General features: G+C 39.4%; 1 protein-coding gene and 1 non-coding gene across 2 annotated transcripts; both read left to right on the top strand.

Moving 5' to 3' along the window:
* Positions 1 to 1,025: 1,025 nt before the first annotated feature.
* Positions 1,026 to 24,159, top strand: LOC121848058 (mucin-2-like). The gene is made up of 13 exons (XM_042334825.1): positions 1,026 to 1,707; positions 4,578 to 4,731; positions 4,857 to 5,083; positions 5,813 to 5,999; positions 8,170 to 8,395; positions 9,656 to 9,825; positions 10,826 to 10,898; positions 11,867 to 11,964; positions 13,061 to 13,092; positions 13,664 to 13,774; positions 15,644 to 15,692; positions 22,266 to 22,371; positions 23,722 to 24,159. The coding sequence occupies exons 1-13, from the start codon at positions 1,258 to 1,260 to the stop codon at positions 23,885 to 23,887; spliced, it is 2,049 nt and encodes a 682-aa protein (XP_042190759.1). The 5' UTR covers positions 1,026 to 1,257; the 3' UTR covers positions 23,888 to 24,159.
* On the top strand, positions 12,654 to 12,725 carry trnav-uac. Its single transcript has one exon. It is a non-coding gene; the product is annotated as a tRNA-Val (tRNA).
* Positions 24,160 to 25,361: the final 1,202 nt, after the last annotated feature.

The raw sequence follows: 25,361 nt of genomic DNA, 5'->3' as shown, positions 1-25,361 counted from the left end.
TGGAAAGATGATCAGCCAGTTAGACTAATTTTTCCAAAGCCCCTTATTCTTCTGAAACTGCCTTAGTATGAGAAAACACGTTGATCGCATCAATTCAGCTCCTTCCACATATTTGGAAAACTTAACATATCTTCGACCTTATCCACCATATCTCTCCAGAAAATTAATGCAGTTTCCCTCAGAACTTTTAATAAAAATCATAGGTGTATAAATTCTGAGCCATGATATACACTTACTGAAGAACCAAAGGATCCCGCCACCAGCTAGCTTTGAAAGACAGGGCAACCTTTGAACAAAATGAGATAACAATTTATTGCATAACTATTTATCAGTTTAAATACTTCACAGGAAGTTTTTTTGTGCATGCATTGAATGTAGATGCAATCTGTTCCTATGCAAAATTACGACTTTGATTTAGCTGATTATGACAATTATGTATGAATGAAATAAATATTGGAAAAAGTAAATGAAATCACTGAATAAATGAAAATGTCTGTCAGTAATGTCCTAAGAAAATCTATTTAATGCAATGTACAATAATCTCAACACCTACAATTGTTAAATTGCTTGAAATGTGGTCTGTATCCTCACAATTTAACATACATTTTAGCTTTTTCTTCTCGTAGAGTGAAAATGTGGAACCTGCTTCCAAAATGGTGGTTGAAGCAGATAGTATAGATGCATTTAAGAGGAAGCTAGACGTGAGAGAAGGGAATAGAAGCATATGGGAGGGAGTAAGGAGCGGGTGGAGACTTGTGGAGTATAACCATCAACATGGATGGGTTAGGCCGAATGGCCTGTTTCTGTGCTCTACAGTCTATGCAAATCTATGTGCGAAACAAGCATCTCCACTTGTATAAAAAGCTCTCTTTTTTACACTGATTATTTGACATGCAGGTACCATCTTGAATTAGATTTTTCTATTTAATATTATTAGCATTAAAAAGGAATCTTTATAAACTACTAATTGTGCCTTTGTCGAGTATTTTCCAAATATTATTAATAATTTTCACTTTCTTTGCAGAAGTGTCTTGTGAAAATGGTGAATGGTCAAAATGGGTTAATAAATTTCATCCAACCTTACAAAACAGAGGGGATAAGGAAATACTGGATGACATTAGATGTCCTAACACTAATGATGTCTTCAGTAAAATTCAATGTGAACCACTTGCACATCTCAAGAAGCTAGAGGACAATGTCACCTGTGATTTAGAAAATGGGTTCATTTGCAGTGAGCCGACCTCGCTTGACAATCTGATGTGTCGAGACTACAAAATCAGAGTTTGCTGCTCATCTATCTCCACTACAACTCCAACCTCCACTACAACACCAACCTCCACTACAACACCAACCTCCACTACAACTCCAACCTCCACTACAACTCCAACCTCCACTACAACTCCAACCTCCAGTACAACTCCAACCTCCACTACAACACCAATCTCCACTACAACACCAACCTCCACTACAACACCAACCTCCACTACAACTCCAACCTTCATTACAACTCCAACCTCCACTACAACTCCAATCTCCACTACAACTCCAACCTCCACTGCGACTCCAACCTCCACTACAACACCAACCTCCACTACAACACCAACCTCCACTACAACTCCAACCTTCACTACAACTCCAACCTCCACTACAACTCCAACCTCCACTGCAACTCCAAACTGTAGTTGCAACAACATTGACAATCCAGAGGTAATTGCCATAAGATTTATCCAGTAGTAAACTGGGTGTTGAGAATTTTCTACAAAAAAATGTTACTTTTTGTTTTATTTCAAAATGTTTTTTCTTCTCACCAATTTTCAGCCACTTACGTTCTAATTTTCTTCCTCTGATTCCTCTGAACATCTAGTCCTTCTTCCTTCTACAGTTCCTCTGGGTGCAGGTTGCTATCTATAAATACAAAATATCTGTACTTTACAGCAATTATCTTTTCATTGATTTGACATTTAAATGTTATTAACATTTCATCATTCTATATTGATAAAGGTCGTGCATTTATTCTTTTTATAATCTTCCTGAAAAAAAACAGAGGTTCCATTGGTTCCAGTTAATTGTTCCTTCATGGAATCTTTCAGGAAGCATCTTGATTTCCCCCCGTTAGTTATTGTTACAAGATTATGATAGAGGTTCAGATGAAGAAGGCTCTTTGGTCCATTTTATCTCAACCTTTCAGAATACCCACTCCACCATCCTCCCATTTCAACATGTTCTTTGAATGAGTTCTGACCATGAGAAGCTGTTTCACCTTGTCCAAAACAGTAAGAACCAGAGGATACGGCCTTCGAATAAAAAGGGGCAAATTCAAAACCAATCTGCCGAAACACTTTTTCAGTTAGAGAGTGATAAATCTATGGAACAGACTCCCTTTGGAGATGATAGAAGCGGACACTATCAATTCATTCAAATGCAAATAGTTAATAATAATAATAATCCTTGCATTTGATATTGTGCCTTATCTTGGAAACGTCTCAAAGCGTTTCACACAATATACTGTTAAATGAGTTGACTGTATATTTCAGCTCCAACAGCATATGGAAGAGAAAGAACAGTTATTGTTTTGTGTGGTAATCCTTTATAAGAAACCTTTATCAGGACAGGCCTAGTTCTGAAATTACACATAAAACTTTAATTTATCTGAATTTTCAGATTATAATAATCCTTGCATTTGCAACTGATACAGTGCTTTATTTACGTCAAGACATCCCAAATTGCTTTTTCTTTAAAGTGTAGTGACTGTATTTATGAGTGAATGTGACAGCCAATTTGTACAAAGCAGTGTCCCACAACCATTCACCAGTCACCATTCACATTAAGTGAATGGTCTTTTTTTGGGCAATTCTTGGCCAGGACACCAAAAACTCCTTTTTTCTTTTCCAATACTCCCATGGAATCTTTAATACCCACCAGAGCAGGCAGACTGGACCTCAGTCTTATCTCATCTGAAGTATGGCACATTGGTTAATGCTGTGCTCCATCAGCACTGTCTCTGTGGCAATTCAGATCACAAATGCAAAATTCCAAAAATGAAGAACTGCTGCTTATGTCTAGAATTTCTTTGTTTATTTAAGAATTACAGAATTCATACTTTTGCATTATAACCACTAAAATGAGTATTATGGTATTAGCTGCCATATTAAACACACTACAGTTTTTAATGATGAATTCAAACTGCCAGAAGTAAGGCCAGAGATCAACATCTTGCAATATATCAAAGTGGAATGGGAAGCTAGAATTACCTGATCCACTTTATATAGCATTGAATTAGGCTAAAAAAAAAATGCACTTTAGCATTCTACGAATGTGTTTTGGAAGGAATCTCTAAAAGAATGTGCAAGATTCTCATCTATTTATTGGATTTGCAGGAATTAATCACTTGTTTGCTTAGTGCAAAAACTTAAAAGATAATAATAAATAATCCTTAATAATCCTTGCATTTGATATAACACCTCATCAGGTCTTCGAGATGTCTCAAAGCGCTTCACAGAAATATACTGTAAAGTGAATTGACTGTATATTTTGTGGGCAAAACATGGTAGCTAATTGCATTCAGCAGTGTCCCACAAACAGTTACTGAGATTGATTTGGATTGAGTGACCAAATTATTTTAAATATATTTTGAAGGAATTATTACCCCCCAGAAAAGCAATCTGGAAGGCAATAAGCAATCGACTAATAACCGGGTTCCTACTTACTGCTAGGTAAACAGAGGCATGCAGAGTAAGGAAACTTGCCCTACCTTTCGCCCTGCCGGGAATCTAACATAGGTCCTCTTGCTTATGAGGTGGGTGCTCTAACCACTGAGCTACAGGACTCCAATATTTGGGGCCTAAACGTACTTTATATGTCAATTAGAATGAAAGAAACTCATGTGATTAAATATTTTTAAATGTGTGATGCTAATTTAGGAAAATAAATTTGTTACAATGCATATAACGTCATTACAATGCATAGAACACCTAGTTCCAGATGACCAAAATACAATTCAACAACAACAACTTGTGTTTATATAGTGCCTTTCACCTGGGGTCGTTAACCTTGTCATTTTCCAATTGATGTGGGCTCATTAGATTAAATAGATTTTTACCATTTTATTATATTTTCTATTACTTTTCAATTTAAAAAAAAACTGTAGATAATGCAACGACAACTTGCATTTATATAGTGCGTCCTAGAGCATTTGACAGGGGCAGAGTCTGACCCCGAGCCAGAGGGAGAGGAAGGGCAAGTGACCGTAAGCACAATCAAAAAGGAAGGTTGAAGGGATTTGAAAATGAGTGAGAGGATCTTGAAATCGATCCGTTCAGGAATTGGGAGCCAATGGAGTCTAGCAAGGACTGTGCGGGTGAGATTCTAGGCAGCGGAGTTCTGAATTAATTGTATTTTGTGTATTTCTGTGAACTCAAGTTGATGCAATGTCGTTTTTCTCTATTGGTTTTACTGTTAAATAACTTAAGGTATGCATATTAATAATATTCACAATGAACATGAAGGTATTTTTGAAGGTAAGAATCGATATTCTTTAACCAATCTAACATTTGTATTGATGCATTAACTTTTTCTAGTGCATGTGGACAGAAGACTGTAGCATTAAAACATGTGTGAATGGAGAACCTAAAATAAATAGAACCTGCAATTCTACAAAGCCCGAATGCGACAGAGAAGAAGATCTTGTCAGTTATACAAATGAATGTGGCTGTGAATCAATGGAGTGTAACTGTTAGTATCATTTATCTTTTCAAATAACTCAACAGAAATTCTTGGATATGTTATTTAACATTCTGTATTGTATTTATTCTTTCCATGAAAAGAAAACTTTTCCATTTCATGTTTTCACATTTTAGGTGAATGCAAAGTTTATGGAGACCCACACTATGTGACATTTGATAATGTACACTACAGTTTTTATAAGAATTGCACATACATCCTTGTGAAAGAAGTCATCCCAAAACACAATTTTGGAGTTGAAATAGACAACTATATTTGTACAGAGGATAAGTCATGTCCAAAAGCAATAATTATTTCCTACAATAAATTCAAAATAACTGTTTCAACACTGGATCAGCTTACAGTAAGTATTGTGCATTTTTCTCTTGCATGCACAAAATATCATTGGGTCAGTATTGTAAATTGTTGGCCTAAATGATGAAACAAAAATAGAGATCACTGGGAACACTCAGCAGGTCAAGCAGCATCTATGGAGAAAGGAAAGTGGGTGTACGTTTCGGGTCCATGATGCTTCTACATGCTAAATTTGTTAGGGAGGCTAATTTGGTCCCGGCCTTCTCAGGATTAGGGATGGAAAATCTTGCTCCTGATCCTCTACAGCGCCCTCTACTTCTTGTTTGTGTGTGGGTAGGGAGAGATCAGGCTTAGCTATAACATTGTCTGCAATTGAATGGCCTGCAGGACTCGTATATGAACAATGTACTTGAAAAGGGTACCAGAGGGCAACAAGTGCCAGTGGGACCTTACCCCAGTAAGCAGAGGCTGGAACCAGGAGCTAAGAGGCATAGAGTAGGAAAAATGGAAAGTAAATTTTAAAAAGGCAGCTGAGGTGGGGTATCAAAGGTTAGACCGCAGTCATTTCTGAGCATTAGTTCTTTCCCTGAAGGGAAAAAAAGGGGAGAAAAATTTAAAAAAATTAATGTTTGGTTCAAAGAGCTTCATTTTCATCCCATTTCAAGGGCTTGTAATAAGCATCGTTAACTTGGTGTTGACCACCAAAATGATCAAATTTCCTGCTGATATTCCTCTGTAACTTTGGTGGTTTTAATAAAATTATCTTTTTATCTTACAGTTAACCATCAATAACAGAACTGAAAGCATTCCGTACAATTTGAACGGGTTTGACATTGTTAAACTGAGCCACACAAGCTTGCAGGTTTATATTCCTAAAATCCGAACAAAAATTACTGCTCGACGAAATAGATTTGTAATCAGCATTCCAGAACAACTCTTCTTGGATAATACCGAAGGACAATGTGGTATGTGCTTTGAATATTCTTTTTTTTAGAAACTAGGTGATCTAATTGTAAATCAAAATGCAAAATACTGCAGATGCTGGAAATCTGAAACAAAAACAGAAGTGGCTGGGAACACTCAGCAGGTCAGGCAGCATCTATGGAGAAAGGAAAATGAGACAACGTTTCGGGTCCACGATGAAGGGTCGTGTAAATCATATTACTATTATTATTAAATTATATCTTATTATTATTATTATATTTTTTAGTCAGATGCATACCTAATACATCACAAGATCACAAGATTGGTCTGGATGAGGAAGGCCCTTTGGCCCATCCAAACTCATCCCTCCAGAACACTCATCCTAACTATCAAGCTGCTTTCTAAATGTGTCTAATGTCCTAGTCTTTTGCTACAAATCTTGACGTTGATTACCCTCAGCGTAAAGAAACACTTCCTGATATCTGTCCTGAAATTACCTTTTATCCTAAACCAGAGTGGTCCAACTGGTAGTCCACCGGCAGCATCCAACTTGAGGGATAATTTTGTACGGCCAATGAACAATTTCCGCCTTCAGGCCCCCCTTTCCAACCCTCCCCAGTGAACCGGTCTCTCATTATAACAGCTCAATGTGCGAAGAGTGGAAATAATACCATTTGTTGCTGCAGTCTGTCAGGAGCTGAAGGGAAGGCAAGCGGGTCTCCTTACCAACTGCCGGCCCCTGGCGCTGCTAGATAGGAAGACACCCTGAGCCCGCAGCTGGGATAGCGGCAATTCCTGCTGCCAGATAGTGAGCCGCATGGCTAATTGAGAGAAACAGAGAGAGGAAGAGAGAGAGAGTGACTGAGAGAGGGAGAGGGAAGAGTGATTGAGTGAGACAAAGATGGAGACAGATTGATTGAGAGAGCATGAGGCAGAGGGGAAGAGAAAGAAACAGAAAGAGGGAGGGAGAGAGAGCAGAGAGGGGAAGTGAGGGCAGTGTTTTGTCTTAACAGACGATCGGAGTCTCCCTCGGCCATTCAGGAGGACCGAGGACACTGAGCAAATTACTGAATTACCGTGTGTTGCAGTTTCGTAACAGCACGCTTCCTCTTTCCCCAATACCTCCACATTCTCCCAATCCATCTGCTCTCTTTGTCCTGCAAACCCGGACTTGCTTCATGTCTCCCCATGCCATCTGCCCCACCATCGCCACCATCCCACTCTCTGGAGCTCCATTCCAGGAGTCCCTCCAACTTTTTCTCTCCCTCCCCTCTTTGACAGTACTATTGGTCATCTTTTCTCCTCCCCACCTCCCTCAGCTCCCACTCCCAGTTCAAGTGCCAAGCTGCCAGTGTTGAGCGCTTTGAGGTATACTTCCAACATGAAAAAAGCGCTGTGTAAATCTTATGTTTCTGGAAGGGAAACTCAAAAATATTGTTTATGTGGCCCGCAGATGTTTCTCAAATCTGGTATCTGGATCTCAACAGTTGGACCACCCTGTCTAAACCTATGCCCTCTTGTTCTTCTCTGTTACAGTAATGGTTTACTTTTTCAATTCTGTTTAAAATATTGGACACCTCTATGACGTACTGTCTTTGTTGTATTCTCTGAAGACCTAAGTACCCGAGTATCCCAATCATTACTCCTAGTTCATTCCTCTAACACTCGGGATCATCCTCATTTCTCATGCGATTCTGCCTCTAGGGCCCGGGTAGCCTCTATTACTATGACCAGATCTGTGTGCAGTGCTCAAGGGGTGGTCTGATCAGAGCACTATACAGCCTGAATATGACATCTGGGGATCTAAACTCAACTGATTTAGCAAAATAGCCGAGGATCCTGTTTACCTTGCTGCCTTTGACTGTTTTGACATAGTGAGTGACGAGTCAACTAACACCCCTAGATCTCTTTCAGTTTCTTCAATTCCATTCATGAAATACTTGCATTTCTAATTCTTGGATCCTATATGTAGTACCTTGCATTTATCAGTATTAAAATTCATTTGAAGCTGTCTTTGTAGCACTTTGCTGCCTTCTCTGATCTATAATTCCTCCCAACTTGATGTCATCTGCAAATTTAACTATTTTAAAACTAGGTCTGTGATGAAGTTTGCCATCTCTTAATCAAACGTAAAGCTGGCCGTGCTGATAAAATGTAAATGTAATCTACAAGATTTTATAAATGTTGAATGATTCCGTCCCCCTCTATTAGGTTCTTGCACACGTAAAAAGATCGGCGGTTGCAGAAGACCTGATGGAACTGTAGAGAAATCCACATGTTGTCCCACAGCTGCTCTTGATTGGAAGGTTCCTGACACAACGAAACCTCATTGTGCTAAAGATCCTACAAACGTAACTTGTCCTACACCAACAACGGCACCACTGACAACATCACCACCCGGACCTTGCTGCAAACTATGTGAACTCCTTCACCAAAAGTACGCAAAGCTATTCTCTAATTTCTTTCAAAATAAGTTATCAAAGCTTAATTTACACATCTGAGGATTATTTTGAGGGCCAATACGGTGTTGCAATATCTTAAACCCCTAAATTACCGTTCTACAAGAATATTTTTTAAAAAATGAAAAAAGTCATTTGGCATACCAACAACAACAACAACAAGTTACACGTGTACAGCTCCCTGCACATCGGAAAGACGCCCCAGAATGCTGGGTAATCAGGGGTTTTGAACCTGAGCTTGGAGTTCGGGTCAGGAGGGGTGGAGAGCAGGGTGGGTGGGGGTGGGAAGATACCTGAAGGCACGGTCAAAGAGAAAGGACTTTACACGGGATTTGAAGGAGGCAAGAAAGATGGTGAGGCAGAGGGATTGCAGGACAGAGACCCAGAGTGCAGGGGCAGAGATGCTAAATGCCTGACTGCTAATGGTGAATGGTGGGTTGGGAAGTGCGGGGGACCTGGAGCAGGCTGGTGTCCACCGAGGGGCGGGAGCGGACATGCTGATATGGGATTAGGAGGTAGGGGGGATCAAGACCATGGAGGGCTTTGAAAGTGAGAACGAAGGTTTTGGACTCGAATCTATGACGGATGGAGAGCCAGTGAAGCCGGATAAGGATGGGGGTGATCGGTTCAACAGCTTACATTTACACCTTTTGTGTAAAAATATAGCAGAGAGCTGGGCTAATATGATGGTGGACAGTTGGTGATGAAATAAGAGATTTAAAGATGTTTAAAAAGATATATAATTAGGATGTTTTGAAGGCATGGAAGTGGGGAGCAAGCAAAGTGGTTTTGAAAGAGATTCTGGAGGACAAAGGTCTCAACTACTGTTGATGGAGCAAAGGGAGTGGGAAGGAAGCAATAGGCCAGAGTTGAGAGTGCAAGGTGTAAAATAGGGTAAACAAGGACAAGCTGTTCCACTGGTGGGTGGGTTGGTAACCTGAGGGCACAGATTTAAAATAGTTGTTAAAAGAAACGGGGGAGGTGAGGAGAATTTTTTTAGCACAGCAAGTTGTTTGGATCTGGAATGCATTGCCTGAAAGGGTGGTGGAAGCTGATTCGATAACAACTTCTAAGAGAGGGGTAGATATTATTTGGGAGGACAGATTCACCATTCAGTTTGCAGGGCTATGGGGAGAAAGCGACAGAGTGGGATTGATTTGGGTAGCTCTTTTCAAAGCGTCGGCACAGATATGATGGGCCAAATGGTATGATACTATGAATTTTGTTTCACCATACAGGCCCTTTGAAAAATGCAATAAAAATGATATGGAGACATACGATAAAACTTGTGAGGATGACTGTCATTCTACTAATATTTGCTCAGTGGTTTGTGCAAATTTGGAGGCTGCTGCCTCAGAATGTCAAGGAAATTGTGTTGAATGGAGAAGTTATACAAATGGATTATGTGGTAAGAACTGTTAATATAGCACACTGTCAAATTTTATTCTGTTGAAAATTCTATACAAGCAATACTTTAATTATATGTCTATAAATAGAGGAATAAGTATACAATATACAAACTGACAGTGTTTTGAAACTAAAGAATTGTTACAATCAGAAATTGAAGCTCAGTTTCTTCATTACTTTATTTGTGAGATATTACCAGCTGAGACATTAACTGAGGTCCCGTTTGCGTGTTCAGGTGGATGTTAAAGATCCTAGGGCTTTATTCAAAAAGAGAAGGGAGTTTCTCCTGGTGTCCTGGCCAACAAATTCCCCAAAATAAAATTGGTCACTCACTTCATGGCAGTTGGTGGGATATTGCTGTGTGCAACTGACTGCCATGTTTTAGCCACAAAATGCATAATCAATCCTCTTTACATATGTCCTACGAAATGCTTTGAGACGTCAATGATGTGATAAAGCAAGGATTTTTATCATTATTACTTTTAATATAAAATAAATATTATTCCCCCTTACTCTTGTCTCTGAATCAGAAGATGATGGTTTCAAGCCCCACAGCGGGACCAGGATTTCACATAGCCCAAGCTGGCATTCCATGCAATATTGAGGGCTTGCTGCATTATCAGAGGTATCATCCTTTGGATGAGACATTAAACCGAGTCCCATCTACCTGCCCAGGTGGACGGTAAAGATGCGTGACCTTATTTGAAAAGTGAAGTGGGTTTCTCCTGATGTCCTGACAAACAATCCCCACTCCCAACACCCCCAAAAAATAGTCCTTCATTCATTGCTAAAGTGAAATATTGAAGACCTTCCTATCAGAAATCAAAATGCTATTGCCTGATTTGTTTGTTAGTGTTTATTTCCTTAAATAATCATTACTATTGCTGTATAAATTTTATGTATTTAAGCTCAGTTCTTTGATCAATAGTAATCAGAGAACCTTAGTAAAATGTTTTGGTATACTAAAAACAGCTACTCTTTTTAAAAAAAATCTTTTTAAGATTTGGACACCTGCGATGGAATTTTGACGTACCAGCCATGTCAAATGGAAACTGATGATAGATGTGAAAACAAGTATGTATGGCAGTTTTTATGTTTGCTGAATTCAGTTGTGCACAATAGGTGTTCCTGCTCTGAAAAATTAACTTAAATATATATAATTTTACTCTTCATTTGACAAACAATCATCTGCTAATTCTCTGCCAATGTTGTATGCTCATGTCCAGCACTTATGTAATAATGTAGCAGAATAAGGTGATTCACTTATTTAGTTTCTTGAATCTATAAGGCTACTACTCATGTATTCGAGAAAGTGGCATAGATTTTAACAGTGCTGTGATACACGGAAATGTTTTTATTTGTAATATACACTGTTGAAAGGAGAAGGTGCAACTCTGTGCAAATGTACTCAAACAGATGAAGAGAGAATTTCTAGTGAACTTCTTATGTTTGAAGTCAGTGAATGGGCTGGTCATCTTTTTTGAATCACCATAGGCTTTATACAAATAAGCTTAAAGTGAAGATTGATGAGTAGGTAGTAGAGGAGCTCCACTTATAACGTAGCCAATATGAGGTACTCATGGTTTAAGACCATCTCCTTAAATTGTGCTAGATAAAGGTCACATCTAAAGTTTAAGGAAAACATATGATCAAGAACTAGTTATGTTGGGAATAATAAACATGAATAAAATGCAAAATACTGCAGATCCTGGAAATTTGAAACAAAAACAGAGATCGCTGGAAACGCTCAGCAGGTCAGGCAGCATCTATGGCAAAAGGAAAGTGGGTCAATGTTTCTGGTCCATGACCCTTCATCAGAACCATGTTCTGACGAAGGGTCATGGACCCGAAATGTTGACCGACTTTCTTTTCGCCATAGATGCTGCCTGATCTGCTGAGTGTTCCCAGCGATCTTGGTTTTATAATAAACATGAAACCTTGTTCAGGAATTCAGTGGCAGAATATAAAATGTATTCAAGTTGTTGTTGCATATTTTAATTTTATCTTGATTGCAATGAATATTCTTACATATTTCTTTACAGTAAAGTAATACTTGGTCAGTCATTAAGCAAACCTATAGAAGGTTGCTTTTGTCCAAAGGGAATGAAATCATCCAACAATGATACATGTGTTCATACATGTAAGTTCTATTTAAGTTCAATTCATGAGAAAATATAATTTTACGTTACAGTTTGTATAATATTAAATATTTTAATAAGAAACTCATATCATTGTACTGCTTATATGGAGTCCTATAGCTCAGTGGTTGGATCACTCACCTCGCAAGCGAGAGAGCACACAACTTACTGCCTCTCCCTCCCCACCTATCAGAGTATTAAGCTCCTTTTTAAATTAGTCAAGTATCCTGGCCTCTAACACTTTTGCTGGCAAACTGTTTCAGTACCCTTACCTTAAAGAAAAATGTCCTCATATCTTCCTGAAATTTCTCTTTAGAATTCTAAACATAGAACAAAAAAAAACCACGGTTTGCCTTCCACCTTCCTGACAGTTGTATGCACATATGTCCCGAACTACCCATGTACTATATCCCATAATGTTATGTCCTAAAAGAAAACTATCTAATCTGTGTTTGAAGAAATCAACACTTCCTGCTTCAACTGTTTCCCTAGAGAGCCTGTTCCACATATTTACTATTCGTTCACTGAAATAGTGTTTCAGTCAATTTGTTCTGAATTTACCCCCACTTCAATCGCAGGCCGTGTCCTCTGGTTTTACTATTCTAGACTAATTGAAACCGCCTGTCATGATCTATATTGTCTAGCCCCTTTAGAATTTTAAAGACAGCAATCATATCTCCTCTCAAACTGGAGTCCTGCAGCTCAGTAGTTAGAGCACTCGCCTTACAAGCGAGAGACCTGGGTTTGATTCCCAGCAGGGCAAAATGTTGGGCAAGTTTCCTTACTCCGCACGCCTCTGTTTACCGAGCAGTAAGTAGGAACCCGGTTGTTTGTCGATTGGTGGATCGCTTTTCTTGGGGTAATAATTCCTTCCAAAAAAAAAATAATAATTTGGTCACTCAATGCATGACTGTTTGTGTGACACTGATGTGTGCAATTGGCTGCCGCGTTTTGTGCACAAAATACACAGTCAATTCACTTTGCAGTATATTCCGTGAAGTGCTTTGAGACGTCTCGAAAATGTGATCAGGTACTAAAACAAATGCAAGCATTATTATTATTATTACTTCAATAAAAGAATTGATTAATTTATTCTAGGTTGTGTGGATCATTCTGGAAGACAACGAAATGTGAGTGATAAGGAATTTATTATTTCTTTTATTGACATCTGAACGTAAACACAATTGTTTATTAAAAATATTGCACTTATAATACTTATATTTCTTACAATACTACAGAATGTCATTATTTTTCCATCTATTGCATCCTCTTCTACAATAAATCTGGGACCATTGAATAATTCATCAAACCAACTGCTTTGAACATACAGTTGTAAGAAAAATATTCCGCTCTAATATGTCACCTACCTCTACCTGGTAAAATGTGATAGATTTAAATTGCTGTGGGTTCTTTTTTTTTCACCATCACATTTTTAGTGTTGTTATAAAGAGTGTTGCTGGACATTAAACAATAATTGACAAAATTGGGTGCTTGATTTTTTTTAAAGAGCCTGGGTGATGTGATGGGAGCAGGGATTATAAATTAAATTTTGCACTCCACATCGCTATACTGCCAGAAGTAAATCAGCTGGCACAGCACAGATGGATAATGACAGCAGCTTTTGGACACCATTTCTTGTTGCTACCTTCTTCCTGAGTTTAGTGACAAGTTTATCCCATTGATTTTTTTTCTTGTTTATAGAATGGGGAGAAATGGCAGCACTTTTCTGATAATTGTACTATTTTGGAATGCTTCAGTTCTTCAGTTAAAGAAAACAAACTACACTGCAAAAATCAGGGTAACTGTCCTGAGGTATGTGCATAGATTATTTTTCTTTTAGTTGACAAACCTTTATTATTACAACAAGTTGCATTTTCTCTTTACACCGAGTAACATCTTGGAGCACTTAACAGTGCTTGGCAGTGCCAATCACCAAGCAGCCAAGGTGGTGGAGGAGGGAGATGACTTAGAGAGACAGCATCAGTTGGTAGAATTCTTGCTTCTGAGTCCAAAGGCTATGGATTTAAGAGGGATCTTTGAAGCTGAACTAGCTTCAAGGTAACTTGCCTGACCATGGAATGTTGGAATCGATCCAGCCCTCTGTGGCGGGCTCGATAGTCCGGTTCCTGAGCCAGGCGGGTCCGCAGTATTCCAGGACACTGCTGATGACAGCACAGCCAGCCTGGCTTGTCGGCAGGACCTGGAAGGGCAGACCAGTCATTGGGGCAGGGAGTCATCCCACTCAGCTCCTGCAAGCCAAAGTCCTAATGGGTTGGTAGTCCTAGCTGGAGAAGCAGCAGGAAAGCTTGCCAGACAATAATATCAATGACAAGCAATGTGGTATCAGCTATTTTAGACTCCTGCAGTACCTTAATGCTCACTCTGGAGTTCCCAAGCCTTGACTTTTGCCATCCTGTGCCTAATACTTTTTGTAATTAGATAAGCAGGATGCGTTACTCCAGGGAGAGAGTATGCATTCCATTCCAACAATCAATTGTGTAGATGGATGTATGGAATTCTCAGTTTGGTTAGGATACTCTTAAGCACGTTGATGGGTTTCTGCATGTGTCAGAGAGCTAGCTCACCAAAAAAAAAAAATTAAAGCCCCATGTTGGGACTGTGTTCATAGTCTAGGCTGAGGCTTCAGTACAATGCTGAATTGTCATAGGTGCCATTCTTCGAATGTGGTGTTAATACAGGTTCCAGTCCATTTATTTGCGTGGATGTGAAAGATCCTGTGGCTCTAATCAAAAAATAATTTTAAAATATCCTGGCCAATAAAATTGGTCATCCACTTTACGTTGCTGCACACAGATTGGCCACCACTTTTGTCTTCAAATACAGTGACTGCACTTTGCAGTAAATTCTATGAAGTGCTTTGAGACATTTCAACAACATGATAGGACACTATATGAAATGCAAGTATTATCATTAGTAGTGGCAAGCAGAGATGAACATTTCAATGAAAACAATTTTTGGTTTCTGCAGAAAGTTGCAATATGTAAATACTCAAATGTTGAATTCAAGAACCTGAGAATGACCTGTGTTTGACCACAATTAAGAATAAAAATATGAATAATTTGCAGAATGCTGATGATAAGGACAATAAATAAGAGTAATCTATAATATTCAGAGACCTGACTTGCCTGGGACTTTGACACAATATTGTTTGTCCAAAGGCTCCGTCTGAACACCACTTAAACTGTCTACCAATAATCCCTCTGTTAAATGAATCCATTGAACAATCAACATTTACTAGATAAAAAACTCATACTAAAATGGTGGTTGAAGGAGCAGTTTCCTAATGATCCTCCTGAAAGCATAACGATTCAAATACAATGCAAAGCTGCAAAAATCATTCTGTAGCTGTAACCTTCAGTCTTATGAAAAGTTGCCTGTACATCAATGTGCACTTCATGATTCTATCTTCCAGGCACACAAATTTGAGTAAATTCTACGCAAGTGTGGCAGATTTTGCTTACATTTATTGAGTGGAATTTAATGGACAGATGTACTAAAGTTCACATTTCCTATGCAGCTCTATAGTCACTTTTTCAATAAACCAATTGTACTTTCACTAAAAATTTCGGGACACTTCAACAACTTCATTATGACAATGATTAGAATATTATTTATTAAAATTATCAAGTAAATACTGTTTCTTATTAATTCTGTGTTTAGCCTCAAAGGAAATGGGATGAGCATCACTGCTGCTATGAATGTGTTCCAAGTAAGTCATTAAGGCTTGTAAACTTTCCGCATTCATATATTATTCTTTTCAATATTTTGTTTAAACAAATATTTTACTTGCATAATTTGAGTTCTGCTTAACAAAGTGTCAACAATATGTCTCGCCGAATGTTTTTCCTGCCGCCCCGTCCGGTCACCTGTGGGATACCCTAAGGCTCCATCCTCGGTCCCTTTCTTTTCCTTATCTACATGATCCCCCTTGGGGATGTCATCTGCAAACATGGGGTCAACTTCCACATGTACGCGGATGACATCCAAATCTACTTCTCCTACTTCTCCAGCTGGGACTCCCAGTCTACTGATGTGCGGTCAGCTTGCTTGGTGGACATCAAGACTTGGATGAGCACAAACTTCCTGCAGCTGAATGTCAGCAAGATGGAAGCCATACTCTTTGACTCGGTCAACATCTTGTCTCCTGCAAGTCTGAATTCAATCTTCCTGGGCTCAGACTCTCAGACTCACTGAACCCTTGCCCAACTTAGGCGTCAGATTTGATTTCCAGCTTTCCTTTCTACCCCACATCCGTTCCCTGACCAGGACCACTTTTTTCCACCTCTGTCACATTGCCCGTCTCCGTCCACAGCTTACAACCAAAGCAGCTGAAACCCTTATCCACGTCTTCGTTACTTACTGGCTGAACTATTCCAATGCCCTCCTCGCTGGTTTCCCCAGCTCCACCATATACAAAATTCAACTGATGCAAAATTCTGTCACCAGCACAAAACTGTACCCCTATTACACCAGTCCTTGCCAAGCTCCACTGGCTTCCAAATACCGAACAGATCGATTTCAAGATCCTCTCACTCGTTTTCAAATTTCTTCCTGCCCTCACACCTCCCTAGCTATCTGATCTGCTTACCCTCCTGCGACGGTTCTCACCCCTAAATGTATGCCCGTATTATGACAAAGCACTCGTTGTACTAGGTGCCTCTGTATAGATCCTTCTCTGTGACGTGCAAGTTCCCTCTCTGAGTAAAACTCCACTGAATGATAATTAACACAACATTCAGCCAGGGTGAGAGGGAATGGGAAGATTCCCATTCTTGTGCAATGCCTTATTGCACAAGAATGGGAATCTTCAGTTAGCGTCCTTCGCACTACCAAACAGCTGACTTCCGCAGTAACCTGTTTGTGTCTCTCCCTCCCTCCTCAAATTTAATAGAGACTCAAGATACACTGTATAGAAAACACAGCCGTGTGTTGTTGGTCTTTAAAACCCTACGCCTCACTTATACTGCCCGGAACAAGATAAACTTTGTTTATCTTGAAAAACTCTGACACCATAACTATGGGAATACCATCTTTACCCAAAGCTGGTCAACAAAGAAAAAAACAATCTTGAAATCTTGAGGTTTCAGGTCAGGCACATACCTCCTTAATGACACTAAAGGCGAAGAGCGACCCCGACTTTAACAAAGCCCCCTCCTTTTATATTTTTCCAGCTCCTCCCCTTTCCAATGTATCATTGGTACCTTTTTCTTCCATTTCGAATATCCTCCCCTTCCAATCTCTATTTTGGTTCCCACTCAAGACCCACGTGACCCTTTCCTGACTTTTCTGTTGCAAATTCACCCATGTCACAGACTTTGTGTTGTCAAGGCTGTACTGCTTTAAAATTATATTTTGGTCCCTAGACTAATTTCACTTCAAGTGAATGCATCTTATATTACACAAACTCTATGTACACAGACTATCTACAGTAAATATCATTATAAACAAAGTGGAGCATTAATTAAAACAAGGTGACCGTGACACCCCACTCCACCACCCACTGCCTCCACTCCTGGCTCTGGCCTCCACCTCGTCCCTCATCCCCTCTGCTCCACCGTCCGTGACCGTACCTTCAGCCACTACCCCCCGAAATTCTGGAACTTCCTCCCTCAATCCCTCTGCCTTGCCCTTCCTTCCCCACTCTCAAATCCTGCCTAAAGACCTTCCTTTTTGATTGTGCTTATGGTCACCTCCCTATTCCCTCTCACCCTGGCTGAATGTCAGACTTTGCCACTATCAAGTGCTCTGGGACTCTACCCCGCGTGAAGGGCGCTATATAAATGCAAGTTGTTGTTGTTGATTAATATTATTAAAGATCTGTAAAGTGTGCAATTACTAGTATGCTCTTGACAACTGCTCTTTGATAACTCATGACTTCCAGTGTGTTATATTTCTATGAATCCTGCATTATCTTCTGAACTGATTTTGATGTTCCTGCATCAACTTTACCACATTGGGTTTGAGATGTGATAAGGGGCTCATAGTGGGTGTTCTGGAGGAATGAGATTTTCTGACATATTGTTCTGTGAGTGAAGCCCTTGGGATAGGATGGACAATCTGAATTTTGGTAAAGGAGTCCACTTCATTGGAGAAAGATACAATCTGAATGTGACAACCTGGGGGCTTCTAAGAAAAGAAGTGGACTGAGTGAAGTCTTTCTGAATAGAGAAAAACATGATAAGCAGATACCAAAGACAAAGTGTAAGAGAATGTCAGGTTTGACATTTCGTACACCGTTATATATTGAAAACTTTATATTCCGCTTATAGCAACCTATAAAGAGTCATATTTCTATGTTGTTATAGAAAGTGCTATTTCTATGCAGCAAATCACCCTTATCCTGTGGTTCTTTATTTGGGATGGAACAATGTAATTTGAAAAAAAACTCAATGAATAACAATTGCAACTCTGTCTTATCCAGAAGTACCTACAAAACCTTTATTAAGTGAATTAAGCTTCAATTTGCTTCTTGAATTCTGGCTGCCCTTTATTTCAATTTTTAAAGCAATCATATCTCCTCTAAAACTGGAGTTCTGTAGCTCAGTGGTTAGAGCACTCGCCTCGCAAGCGAGAGACCTGGATTCTATTCTGGCAGGATGAAATGTTGGGCAAGTTTTCTTACTCCACATGCCTCTGTTCACCTAGAAGTAAGTAAGAACCCAGTTGTTAGTTGATTGGAATATCGCTTTTCTGGGGATAATAATACCTAAAAAAAATTATAATAATTTGGTCACTCAGTCCACAACTCTTTGTGGGACACTGTTGTGCGCAATTGGCTGCCACATTTCACAAATATACAGTCAATGCACTTTACTGTATATTCTGTGAAGCACTTTGAGACGTCTAGAAGATGTGATCAGGTGCTATATCAGATGCAAGGATTATTATTATTATCTTCTCCTTTTCAGCGTAAGCATGTCCAATTTCTAATCACTCCTCATAGTCTAGTTGCTCCATTCCCTAAATCATTCTGGTTGCTCTCCTCTGCTCTGTATCTTCTCGATTTCTCCCATATCCGTTTTGTACTACAGTGACCAGAACTGTATACAGTACTCTAAGTATGGTCTCACCACTATTTTGGTTTGCTATTGATCTTTTGATACATCCCAGCATCTGGTTTGCTTTATTCACTGCAACAGAGCATTATTGCAAGAGCTTCAATTTATTGTCAATCAGGACCCCCAGGTCCTTTTCATTTTCCATACATATTATTTTTCATACGTTCAAATAATAGTCCCTTCCTGGATTTTTTGTCCCTATGTGAAGTACTTTACATTTCTCCACATTGAATTTTATCTATCACCGGTCTACCCAATTCCCAAGTATGTTCAAATCCTCCTGTAACCTATCTTGTTCAGCTTTGCAATCTACCACCTTCATTAGCTTGATGTCATCTGTAAACCTAGTCACTGTGCTTGTGACTCCTAGTTCCAGATCATTTATAAAAATATCAAACAAAAGAGGTCCCAAAATAGACCCTTGTGGAAATCTACTGGTAACATTTTCCCAGTCTGATGACATTCCTTGTATCACCACCCTCTGGGTTCTGCCAGTCAACTTGTTACATATTCATTGTAATATACTTCCACTAATTCCCCCTTTACTTTCGGTACCAGCCTCTCAAGAAGAACTGTATCAAAGGCCTTGCTGAAATCCAGATGTAGAACATCCATAGTCTTACCCTTATCAAGCTCCCTGTCACACCATCAAAGAAAACCAGTAAATTAGATTGCATGACTTCCCCTTCATGATCTCACATTGGCTATCATTTATGATTTTATTTCTGTCCAGGTGCTCTGTGATTTTATCCTTAACAAGAGTCTCCATAATTTTACCCACAATGGACATCAAACTTATTGGGCTGTAGTTTCCTGTGTCACTTTTGTTACTTTTCTTAAAAATAGGAGTAACATCTACCTTTCTCCAATCCCCCTGCACCTCTTCTGTATTCAGTGATTTCTGAAAGATTTGTGCCAGTGTTTTTGCGACTTCCTCCCTTAGTTCTTTAAGGAGCCTCGGGTGCAATTAATCCAGCCCCTGCGATTTATTTACCTTAAGATTGCACAGTTGTTTGGCAATCATGCTGGTAGGGTTGCAACTTTACATCTGCGACACCCTTCAGTTCTCTTTCCAGATTAGATAGGTTACCTGTCTCCTCCTTAGTAAAAACTGATGCAAAAAACTGTGGAGTCCTGTAGCTCAGTGGTTAGAGCACTCGCTTTGCAAGTGAGAGACCTGAGTTCAATTCCAGGCAGAGGGCGAAACCTTGGGCAAGTTTCCTTACTCCACACGCCTAATAATAATCCCTCCAAAACCAAAAACAATAATAAATTGGTCATTTTCAATCCATGACTGTTTGTGGGACATTGCTGTGCGCAATTGGCTGCCGCGTTCGCCCACAAATATACATTCAATTCACTTTACAGTGTGTTCTGTGAAGCACTTTCGGACGTCCTCCCGATGTGAAAAGCGCTATATCAAATGCAAGGATTTAAACTATTATACACCACTCTGAGGTCCAACTGTTTTCAAAGGCCCCTATGAGTTATCATCGCACAAGACTGAAGAGTCCTAGCTTGTTTAATCATTGCCAATAGCTCATACGGTTAATACTGGAGGTCATCCTCATTGCTCCCCTCTGCACTGCCCCCAGGCCCTGTGCAGCCACTTGATGTTGTGGTCACCAGAACTGCATACGGTATTCAAGGTGCAATCTGACTACATCGCTGTACAGCTTTTGTATGACACCTGGGGATCTAAACTCAACTGATTTAACAATATATCCCAACATCCTGTTTGCTTTGATTATTGTTGACATAGTGAGCAACAGTTAACTATCACCCCTAAATCTCCTTCATCTTCCCCCTGGGCAAGTTGAATCCCATCCACAGTGTACTTTGTTTCCCTTCTTTGATCTTTTGATCTTAGCAGTAGTACCTTGAATTAAAACTTAATTTGCCAAGTTATCAGACCATGTGCATACATTATGGGAAAAAGCGGGGAGTGGGATTGATTGGATAGCTCTTCTATTTGGGCATGTTGAATGCCTCCATAGTTCCCAATAATTTAGAAAACACGGCTATTTTATTTCATTATTTCTGTTATCCTAGAATTATTATCTGCATTGTACTTTTTGTTTCAACAATTTCATCTTAATTGCACATTGGAATTAAATTTTCTGGCACGTTGCTGTAATGAGTTTGTCCTTCAGCAGAGACGGGGGGAAGTGGGGGGAGGGAAGTAATAACCTTTGAATAGTGCAAAAGAAGTCCAGAATTCCAAAACTTCTTTGGACAAAAGTGAAATTTGAATTTGACATTCAGGGGTTCCAAGGCAAGTAGGAGGAGGAGGGAATTATTTCTGAGTAGAAACAGAATGAAAGCCAGATGACATAGAACAGAATTAAGAGTAGGTAATATTGTGCAGAGGTACTCAAATGACAAATTTGGAGACTGAGGGTATTATTGGTGTATCACTTATGTATCTTGTTTTTCAAGCCACTTTTCTATTCACTAATCCATTTAACCCCTATTCCATGAATATTTACCTGAATATTTACCTGTCTTTTATCTTTGATGTTATCTTGTCAAATACATTTTATAATCAAAATAATTAATCGCCACTATGTTTCTCATGTCCACTAGTGGTATTTTCAAAAAACCTCTTCTAAGTTAATTTACAAGACTAGCTATGTTGAAGAAATACCTTTTTAATCCATTACAGAAGTTGAACACGTCCCAGACAGTCACTTTTCTTTTGATGAGTTTCATATCTATAGGAGTCTCTCCTCTATGCTACACTCAAAAGAACTTTCATGTGTGAAAGAAACAATCTTGTTATAATTTAGGCATTTGACATTTTAAGTTATTATATTGAAAGCTCCAAACTTGTTTGTATTTAATTGAATGACAAAACTGTCCAATGCAATCTTGGACTATAAGAAATGATTTTACAATTCTGTTCCAGCTCTGTAAGTACATCACACATCCCCTCACCAACGCAGGAGTCAATACGATAATAATAAACCCTTACACAAACACACAATACACACACGATAATATGTATGTGTGTATGTGTGTGTGTATATATATGTGTGTGAGGGTTACATATTTCACAATACATGCACCTGTGTATCCTTATAAATCTTCCAGAAGACCTTCTAGCAATATCTATTTTCTCAATATTCAGATGTTAAAAACATAAAATTAAAACTACTGTATATTGTAACTCAGTTACATTTTTGTAGTAGCTGGCTTGTTGTAATTTATGTATTTTTTTCTAGCTGGAAGATGTGAGACAATTGAATATAATAATACAATAAAGAAGGATAACTGCATTGCTGAAGTTGAAGTGACCAGATGTAAGGGGCGTTGTGATAGTTCCTCTGAGTAAGTTTACTTCAACATTCATATGAAAATTTCAATGTGAATCATTAAATATCTCTACTTCTGATAAATAAACAGCTCATTATTAGTAACTAACACAACTTGGCCCTCACAATAACCAGAAACTATTCTTGGGAGAGAGGGAAAATGGGAATACTTCAGGACTGTGTTGGCTCCAAGGTGACATGTCTGGCAATGGAATATTGGAATTTAATTGATTCATTATGGTGGGTTGGTAGTCCAATTGTTGAGCCAGGCAGGTCTGCAGGACTCCAAGCCACTGTTGGTGACAGACCAGCTAGCCTGGCTCATTAACAGGACTTTGAGAAAGGAGACCTAATTCTTGGGGCCCGGGATTCTTCCCACTCAGCTCCTGTTAACCCAGCAAGTCAAAATCCCAATGGGTGGGCGGGGGTGTTCCAATTGGATAAGCAGCGGGAAGTTTGCCAGCTAGAGCTCATAATAGCAAGCTATGTGATTTCAGCTGGTTACTCTCTGACAGTACCCCAGCAAACCTAATGGGGTCATCAACCCACATCTCTGTTCCTAATGTTCGGCAACAAAATATTTAGTTGATTCACTTTATAATATGAATTACTGTGAAGCGCTTTGAGACGTCTCGCAGATGTGACAAGGCACTATATCAAATACCAGGATTATTATTATTATTATTATTATTTTTATTAATACTTTCAGCATTTAAATTAAGCAAGGGTCATCCCTGTGGGGAGTCAGTATCCACTGCATATGAGGAACTCTATTTAATTTGCTATGGTTTCAGTGTGGATAATCTTAAACATGGTATGAGTTTCCATGAGTGTCAACACAAAAAATCTCATGATCTCATCTCTTAAGTTAGTCTTAGATTTTGATATCTGGTATAATAATAATAATAATAATAATCCTTGCATTTGATATAGCGCTTAGCACATCTTCAAGACGTCTCAAAGCGCTTCACAGAATATACTGTAAAGTGAATTGACTGTACATTTTTGTGGGAGAAATGCAGCAGCCAATTGCGCACAGCAGAGTCCCACAAATAGTCGTGGATTGAGCAACCAATTTTTTTTAACATATTTCATAAGATAACATATTTATTTTAATTCAATTAACATTTATTTTTGACTTTAAAACATTGTGTTATAAATTCCCTTTCTCTGAGCTCTGCAACTAATTCTGTTGCTTTCCATTTGGTACCACAGTTTTTTGAGGAGAAAAAGTTCAATTTACAATATGTAATGTATAAAAATGATAATAATCCTTCTGTTCGATTTAGTATGTGACTAATATGATGTGGCTGCCATACATCAATGCCTTTGGTCCATGATGATTACGTAATATGTTATTTTCCAGATTTGACTTTATCACAGATAGAATGTCTCATGACTGTAAGTGCTGTGAAGAGGTTGAGCAAGAGGAAAGGAAAGTCGACCTTATTTGCAATGAAGGACCTAATAAATCGTACAGTTATATATACATCAAGAAATGCAAGTGCGAAAATTGCGAACCGAAAATGTAGCAAAGTGAAATTGGAAACTGACATCAATAATATGCTTATGTATCTTGGAACTTAGAATTAAATCCTAATTTTGTTTCATTTATAATGTAATCTTTACTTGCTTTTGCCAAGTGTTGTAGGAAAACTAGACAAAAGACTCATCAATACAAAGTTTGCAATTTATTGCTTTCTGCAGTGGGATTCTGGGATCTTTAAAGATTTTATTTTACTTGTTAACTTTTTCCTGTATAAGCAGAAATCAAAATCAATAAATACAATTTCAAACAGCTTCAGTTATTAGTGTTTGCAATTTAGTTTTTGTGAATTCTGTTCCACCAATTTTCTCCTGCAGAATACCAACAATAACTTGTGTTTATATAGCTCCCTTCAGGAAGCACAAGTAATGAGAAGTGGGGGATGATAGGTGCCGTAGGCGCCATCAGAGAGGTAGATTTCTCGGTGAGGTTTAACGACAGGTACAGATAGGGGTGGAAAGACAGAGGGGTAGAGGGAGGGTATTTTAGAGGATAAAGGTGTAATTGCTGAAGTTTTGACCACCAATGGTGGCCCAAAGCTGATGGGAGAAAAGGGCTCAGCAACAACAACAAATTACACTTATATAGTGCCCTTCACGTTGGAAAGACATCCCAAGGTGCTAGACAGTCAGGTGTTTTTGGACCTGAGTTGTGAGTTGGGGTCAGGAGGGGTGGAGGGCAGAGTTCCAGAGCCTGAAGCCAGAGATGCTGAATGCCCGACCACCAATTGTGGGGCGGGAAGTGCGGAGGACCTGAAGCAGGCCGGTGTCAGCTGAACGAAGGGAATGGACAGGATGATATGAGGTTAGGAGGTCGGAGAGGTAGGGGGGAGGAAGATCGTGGAGATGTCAGACGGACAATTAGCCAGTTCATCAAAAGTCCTGGAGTTGAGGGTTCATGCAGCGAGATAGAGTTTGGTGTCATCTTCATACATGTGGAAATTGACCGCATGCCTGCGGATAACATCACAGAGAGGAAGCATGTATAGATTGAAGAGGAGGGGACCGAGGATAGAGCCCTGAGGGACACCACACATGACAATGGGGGGGCTGGAGGAGAACCCATTGGTGGATATGAAATGCAGATGATGGGAAAGATAGGATTGGAACCAGGCAAGGCTAGAACCATTGAGGTGGAAGTGAGAGGATAGGCGGTGGAGAAGAAGAGTGGTCGAAAAATAGAGACCGAGACAGGGTCAAAAGTGTGGAGGGAGGAATCGGTGGGGGCTGAAAGGGGAACAAGAGGTGGGGAGGGGGTGGCAGTAGAGGTGTTAGAGTTGGCAGTGTAAATCCCCTCAACTTTGGACTCAAGGAAATTCATCATCTCACATTTTTAGTGTTGGAGGAGAGGATGGCAGAGGCATGGGAGGGTGGACGGAGGAGTTGATTAATGGTCAAAAAGAGGATTCTTGGGTTCTCCTTAGCTTCCAGGATGATTTTGGAGTAAAAGGATGACTCAGT

The sequence above is a fragment of the Callorhinchus milii genome, unplaced genomic scaffold, assembly GCF_018977255.1.
Source record: "Callorhinchus milii isolate IMCB2004 unplaced genomic scaffold, IMCB_Cmil_1.0 Scaffold5, whole genome shotgun sequence".
In the NCBI taxonomy this organism is placed as follows: domain Eukaryota; kingdom Metazoa; phylum Chordata; class Chondrichthyes; order Chimaeriformes; family Callorhinchidae; genus Callorhinchus; species Callorhinchus milii.
Note: the sequence above shows the minus strand (reverse complement) of the source record. Positions and strands in the feature narration are given on the sequence as shown.